Source organism: Leiobunum rupestre, chromosome 4, assembly GCF_980474605.1.
Source record: "Leiobunum rupestre chromosome 4, qqLeiRupe1.1.hap1, whole genome shotgun sequence".
Taxonomy (NCBI): Eukaryota; Metazoa; Arthropoda; class Arachnida; order Opiliones; family Sclerosomatidae; genus Leiobunum; species Leiobunum rupestre.
In genome coordinates this window covers 22551101-22558621 of record NC_143387.1, presented here as the reverse complement: position 1 = coordinate 22558621, position 7521 = coordinate 22551101, and the positions used below count along the sequence as shown (strand labels likewise).

General features: G+C 35.3%; 1 protein-coding gene across 1 annotated transcript; it reads right to left on the bottom strand.

The window, feature by feature from the left end:
* Positions 1–1898: 1898 nt before the first annotated feature.
* Positions 1899–6958, bottom strand: LOC149947172 (aldehyde dehydrogenase, mitochondrial-like). Its single transcript, XM_090170618.1, has 12 exons — positions 6892–6958; positions 5777–5881; positions 5576–5716; positions 4297–4485; positions 3997–4236; positions 3815–3917; positions 3559–3743; positions 3386–3505; positions 2689–2891; positions 2548–2622; positions 2008–2047; positions 1899–1943 (listed from the first exon to the last, which is right to left on the bottom strand). The coding sequence occupies exons 1-12, from the start codon at positions 6928–6930 to the stop codon at positions 1911–1913; spliced, it is 1473 nt and encodes a 490-aa protein (XP_090026744.1). The 5' UTR covers positions 6931–6958; the 3' UTR covers positions 1899–1910.
* Positions 6959–7521: the final 563 nt, after the last annotated feature.

The following is a 7521-nucleotide window of genomic DNA, read 5'->3' as shown; positions in this document are numbered from 1 at the left end:
AAGCTTTGTTCTTCGCGCAATTTAAACGGATCGGTCACTACACTTCCTCTGTCCGAGTTAATGTCGTTTCAGGTTTGATTAGATGGGTTAGTTAGGTTAGTTAAGCTCGGGTGAGGGTTTGAAAAGTTAGGTTAGTTAATCAAGTAAGGATTCGTAAGGTTTTGATTAGGTTATGTTAGCTAAGTTCGTTGTCGGGTTAGGGTTAGGTTAGTTAAATTCGCGGTTTTTTATGGTTAGGGTAGTAACAAAGACCATACCACCGGTGGGTGAGATTAGTTCCACTCATATATCACTATTTCACTAGGTACGATTCAAGAAGACCCAGCGATGTAATATAAGAATGGGGCTGGCGCGGCGCCGATACTTACTATGTTAGTGTATGATTCTGTTGGTTCTCATAAGTTTCATTTTGTAGTTTGATTATTTAATTAAATTATATTTTTCTTTTTCGGCGCCTAAATGTCCCGGCGTCTTAATGTCCGGCGTCTAGATGTCGCCGATCGTATTTGATAATGAAAATATATTTGGATTAGTTTTAACATTATTATAAACTTATGGTTTTAATTAAAACCTGATATATTTAAGCAATAAAAAGAGATAACTGCCTAAAAATTGTGGAATGTAACTTTGAAAACACTAACAAGTGAAGATTTACCTATTTGGTTTTTAGTGTTACAGCTAGGCTGTCTACTTGCAGGGACATCTCTTGGGTGAAAACCAATTGTATTCCTATGGGTATAAGGCTTAAGGTTTTTTTACGCGGATGAAAGCGACCTGATGACATCTAAAGTGAAGAGGCTTATTTTGTTTGTATGGCAATAGAACCTTTTGATATTTGACTATACTGGGGATTTTATGGGAATTTCTACTGGGCAAGAATAGAAAAAATCCTATTTTTGATTTATCTAAAAAACAATTGATTTCCAATATGATTCCAATTGGAAAATTATCAATACATTTCAAATGTTTTTTTTCTAAAGGGACTTTTGGAAATTTTAGATGGTTTAGGATTTAAAAATAAATGCACTTGTATTTACCAGGTAGTATAAGAAAATGGGTCAACAGGCATTTTTTCCTAACCGTAGAGAACAGAATCCAAAGATATGGAAAAACAATTTCGAAAAATATTGAATGTGAAAACGTTGGCCTGAATGAGATTTAGTTCAGTGAAAATTGCTTTCATTTATGATAATCTAGCAAAATGAGAATTTACTTCGATAATGACTTTTCTTTCGAAACACATAATAGAAAATGTAATTATTTTTTGGTTAGAATTTCCAGTCAACTGTTGAAAACCGAAACGTTTGTACATTTTAAAGATTCACATTTAATGAAGTCAGTCGAACTATCAGAGGTTTATCGATATTCGGTTGAACGGTTCAAGACGCTTAAGGAAAAATTTCGTATTGAAAATTAAATAATAACAAGTTGTAAAAGTCATTGCTCTTAATGTATTTCGTTAGTGGATTTTGAGAATTTAATTTAAGGTGTAATAGCTGTTGTATTTTTTATTTTTAACTGTTTCCAAAGCTATTAATAACAAGATCTTCAACACAAAACCACATGGCATGTATAAATTTCTCTATCAAATCAGCGGTTAATTGACCCTTCCTTAAACATAATTATACACATCATCAGTGACAATTCTAAAAAGATTTCATTTTACTGCTATTCGTAGCACCGGAATATTATTCTTAAAATGTGTTATATTGGATAAACTAAATATAAAGAGGCTCAGGAGTATCCCCAAGTACGTGGGTGGGCGTAGGCTCCTCCAAAGATTTGTTTCGTTAGAAAATCGACGAACATTTATCGTGACATATTGTTAGTTAAAAAACAAAAAGTGCTACAATTTTGTTGTATTTTAATTTTTGTTGGCTGAAAAATCAACAATCGTGGTAATGGTAATTTTAAGAATTTTTCTGAGGAATCTTAATCGCAACCTGCAAAATAGCATACGATTATGTTTTTGGGAAAATAGAGCATTGCTTGTTGATTTAAACTTACTGTTTTTATATCCAGAAATGGTTTAAGTCCATCTTCTCCCCTAAAAGTGAGTTGTAAAGTATTTATAGACAGCTATATGTATATGACAGGCTACACCCTCCCTGGAAAACGCGTACAGGAAACGTGAACAGTCTTTTATCAATAAAGTTCCGTCAACAATCTCATAAATAAGTTTCCCCTACGCTCTTTCCCGTGCTGGCTTCACCTGTCGAGTCAAAATCATTGTATTTAAAGTTCTCAAACTTTAAAAACTTTCGCTCTTAATATTACTTTTAAGTCTCAGTAATTATTGTGATTTAATTTTTTTACGATAAATTCTTAAGATTTATTGGTTTAACTCAATTGGGTGATCTTTAGTAAATGTCGATTTCGACCTTGATAAGGTCGATCTCGACCTTCAAAATGTTTATCTCGAAAATATATTAAAATATCTTATAATAAAAAATAACTAGTATAAAAAGGTGGATCCCGACCTTCAAAATAGCACTCTATTAAATTTCAAATTTGGGCACCCCTGATATTAGTGAACTTTTCGGTTACCCTTCTCGTCCAATTCCTGACATTTTGAAACCTCCAAATGGCGCTTGGTGGGTGATGATGTAGTAAGTGTTGACCCTTAAAGCGCGTCCATATGAAATATTAATAACAAGACCGGCATTTTGTGTAATCAAAGGGGCGTACCATATTGTACCAGCTCTAACTCCTTGCGCGAACATCAACGCTGTTTTGATATTGTTGGTTAATATACCCGCGGCCAGACCGTATTTGGTATCGTTAGACCTTTCTATTGCCTCGCTCAACGTTTTAAACTTCAGAATTTGCTGCACCGGACCAAAAATTTCCTCCTTGGCGATTGTCATGTGATCCTCAACGTTGGAGAACACCTGCGTGAATGAAACATAAGTATCACAATTAAAATAGGTATGGCACAGAACAATTTAGGTGAATGATATTCCCAAGTCGGATGTTAACTTGGCACTACGTTAGAAAAATTACTGCCGGTCTGTTGTAATGGCGATGTCCCAAAATTTAAAAATAAATATTTTCAGAAGCTAAGTGGACCTATATAATAGTCAGTTTCGTGTTCCGTTTCAATAATTTATCATTATTTTGCAAAAATCAATATTTCATTGTTACTGTAGAAAGCCTTTCAATTTTCAAGCCTTCAAAAAGCTTCAAATTTCTCGGGCATCGTTATCTCAGAAATAGTACCAAGATATCGAGTAGATTTGTATGTCCTTAGCTATATAATGATATAGATGGTCATTGGTTAATAAAACTATATCATTAATAAATAAGCGTCGGGAGAATAGGTATAGAGTATCATTCTGAGGCTGATTATGTTATGGATTGTATTGTAAAATTCCAAACAAAGTACCGTTGGCTTTATGTAGAATCCTTCGCCACCAAAGGCTTCGCCGCCACATTCCACCGTCGCTCCTTCTTCTTTGCCAGATTCGATGAGGTCCAGGATCTTCTTATATTGGTCTTCGTCTACCTAAATTAGACGTCATTTACCAAGGATGCTAGTGTTTTAGCAACTGTATTAACCTGCGGTCCTTGGAGAGTTTCATCTTCGAAGGGATCTCCGATGGTTCTACTAGCAGCCAGTTCTCGACTCTTCTCTACAAATTCATCGTAAATGTCTTCGTGCACGTAGGTTCTGGTTCCGGCGCAACAGGCTTGTCCTTGATTGAAGAAGACCGCTAAGTGGGCAATATGCACGGCTTCTTCGACTGAATTCCAACGTTAGCATTGACTATTATTATCAACAATGAAACGAAAAATGTAAGAAAAAGAAACTAACTGTCCACATCAGAACACACGACTAATGGACTTTTGCCACCAGTTTCCAAAGTCACCCTCTTGCTGTTACTTTCCCCAGCCATTTGTTGGATTCTCTGACCCACCTGACGGAAGACATCATTGATTTGATCACCAATTGATTCTCGTTAGTGTGAGTTTAGAATTATATCTGTCGCTACGCACTTGCGTTGAACCGGTGAAGGAAACCTTATTGATATCCATATGTTTGGAAAGTTCCTCTCCAGTGTTTCCGAATCCTGGGACCACGTTGATGACCCCTGGCGGGAATCCGGCTTCCTTAGCGAGATTGGCCAAGTACAAGGTAGTCAGTGGCGTTTGTTCGGCAGGTTTGATGATGACCACGCAACCGGTCGCCATTGCGGGAGCCAGTTTCAAAGCCAGAAGATACATTGGAAAGTTCCACTAGCAAATAGACCAATTTAGTGAGCTTTCTTACGTTAACCCAGTGAGAAAGTGGAATACCGGCATGATAAGGGCGCAAATTCCAACTGGTTCGGCTCTGGTATAGACGAAATTATGTCCATCGGCTGGGATGGTTTTACCGTGAACTTTATCAGCCCAGCCGGCGTAGTAGCGATACGTGTTAATGGCCATGTGCATCTCAATCAACGCTTCTTTGTAAACTTTCCCATTGCAAATTGAATCAAGGCTCTGTTATAAGACGGAAATTAATTAAAATATTTCGTTAAATTAACTCAAACAATGGAGATCAAGCCGTGTAATGCTTATTTTACACTTCTCCTTAATTAAAACGATATTATCTGGTCTTATTAGTAAATAATAAAAACATTTAGCCCAAACTTTTACTGATATATTGGACAGTAATTTTAAATTTCGTTATTTTGTAGAATTTATATTTATGTGATGTTTTTCGGAATACTATGAACTAGGTATGTTGTCTGGAGTTTGGCTCAGAGGGGCACCCACTTGACAAAAACAATTGTACATACAACCATTCTTTTCCTAGGGGGGGGGAGCAAGTACCCCCGGTAACCCCCTGAATAAATCTATATGTTTACGCGGTTGGAAGCACTAGCTGTGCCTTATTTACATAATAATGTACAAGGACGATTTTTCACGCTTCGTTCGTGTCGGAAGTTTTTGGGAACCAATAATATGATAGAGCGGCAGGATTCTTGCATACGCTAATACAATAGGCTCCGCTCAAAGTTAAAAAATCAAGGAAAAATATTCTGCGCATCGGAAGGTAAAATAATTAAAAATAATTTTTTTTTAGGTTTTTTCCAATTAATTTATATTTCATCAGTCAATACCAAATCGTTAAAAATCCCAAGACAAAAATATTTTATTGCTTTCGAAGGCTATTTCATTGTCACTATTTCTTTTTTACCATCGTTACGCCACTGAATAGAATTCGGTTGATTGTATGTGAAAAGGCATATTTTTCCCGGAAAACGATGATTCGGAAATAAACAATTTGGGTGAAATCAAAACAATTTAATAATTACATTTAAAATTTGTCTCACACTATTTAAATAAGAATTTTAAATTTAACTCAAAAATTATTAATTTATTGAAAGTACAAAACAAACTTTGACTTACTTTAGCTCATAATTACCGAATGCTGAAACTTTGAGCAAAAAAATGACGAGAAATGTAATAAAAACCGCACGGTTAATTTAATTTAAAGAGATTTTAACGGAATTCAGGAAGAAATTACCTAAAATTAAATTTCAAAAATAGCTCGATAATAGGATTTTGGACGTAATTAACTAGTTACCGCCATGTACTCGATATCCCGTTCCATAAAGTTGGCTAGTTTGTGCAGCAAGAGTCCCCGGACTGAAGCGTCCATGGTTCGCCATCGCGACCCTAATTCGAAAGCTTCCTTGGCCGCTTCCACTGCCTTGTCCACATCTTCCTATATCATTAAAAATCAGTTTTTAAATTTACAATGATATTACTAAGTCGTATTTAATACTTTGTCGCCTTCCTGAATTTCGTGCATTTTTTCAGCCGTGGCCGGGTTGACTGTCACGTACGTTTTGCCGTTAATCGAGTCCAGCCATTCGTTGTTGATGAAAATCTAAAAAGTTCCCATTTTGGGTTTTTTTTGTTGTTAATAACAACAAGTGAGGGAGTGGGGTTCAACACCATCAGCTTGTGGCAGTGGCTTAAAACTCGGAACAACGTTTTCCAAGTTGAGTGGGAAAGCTATCTCCTCTCTGGTTTAAGTGGCTCCCTCCCGTTTCCCCCTTTCCATAAAACCGTGTTGAGGTTAACGGTAATAGTGAGTGTAAGGCCATGTTGGCTCGTGTTGTTGTAATTTAATATATTTTCGTAATTTTAAAACTTAGTGGGGCAGCCAGGAATTAGGGGAGTTATGAAGAATGATAAAATACGCGAAAAAGTAGATTAGTCCATAATTAAAAGGGATAATATATCTAAATCGTAAACAAATTTGAAGAAATTAAAAAACTTACTAATAACTCGTACCGATAGTAAGTTTTTTAATTTCTTCAAATTTGTTTAGGATTTAGATATATTATCCCTTTTAATTATGGACTAATCTACTTTTTCGCGTATTTTATCATCCTTCTCACAGTCCATAGGTGGTCTCTTCTAACTTGAGTTATGAAGAAAGCAACTCTTTTCAGAAAATATAAATTAAACCTAAATTTATTGCGCCAATGATTAAACTAACATTGTAAGTGTCATCTTTTCAATACTTATCACATCGGTAATTGATCTAGTTTGATTTGGACGAAAAACAGTTTATCCAATTCTTCTGATTTCTTTATAATAATTATCATCTAGGACGTTCTTAATCCCATTACTTGTGAAAATTCTAATAAATCGTATTCTTCAAATAGTTTTAATAACACCCTTTCAACATTTAATAAATTGTCCATTAACATGTTCGGAGAATGTTAATAAATTATAAATCTTTCCATGGTATGAATAACATGTTTTCAATTGTTAATCAATTACCTATTAACATTCTAAAGAATAATAACAAGATATAATATTCCAGTGATTTTAATAACAGGTGTTCAACCTTTAATCAACGACACCTTTTTTAAACGCTTAACTAACCTGGGTGAATCTGACTTCCGGTTGCTTGTATGGTCCCATGATGACTTATATTTCACTCTTATGAACTCTGAAAACCTTTGCAAAGACAAGATGTCGGTCAGTGGGTTTTTATATCGGATCTTCTTTGTTCAATTTTATGCAGTTTTTATCGGTTTCAACGCGTGACATTTTCTACAAGTAGAAAGTTTCATGATTTATTTTAGAAAAGATGCTAATTCGAAAAAGACTCCAAAGGGGCGGAACTTGGTTCGATGTCGCGGAGACACGCATTCATCTTCGATCTGGTCAGGCGGTCGTGTTAGCCGACCAAGGACATTATAGAACCAGCTTATGATTCACCAGGGTCTCCGAAGTTTGTCTTATATAAGGGGGCATCACCGAGTACTGGGTGGATATATTATCCAAAGTCTCACTGAATATTAAATTAACCGCGACATTTCGAAGACGTTGCTTTGAATTTTTGATGAGGTATACGAGAAAATATCCTTATAATTTCAAAAGTCGCTTTGCTAAACTAGCTTTTAAAATTTATTTCATCTGTACAATACGAGAAAACATTTATTTCCAAAATAGATTTGATAATATAAAATTATACGGTATATGTTTATAAGAGTATTTGGATTTTCGTAA

Bases quoted from the DNA above. Each gene is read 5' to 3' on its own strand.
- LOC149947172 (XM_090170618.1), bottom strand. From the start codon at position 6,930: ATGGGACCATACAAGCAACCGGAAGTCAGATTCACCCAG. The intron at 3,744-3,814 runs GTTAGTTTCTTT...GTTGGAATTCAG, and splicing joins CGTGTGTTCTGATGTGGACA to TCGAAGAAGCCGTGCATATT. The intron at 2,892-3,385 runs GTACTTTGTTTG...TCATTCACGCAG, and splicing joins GATTCTACATAAAGCCAACG to GTGTTCTCCAACGTTGAGGA.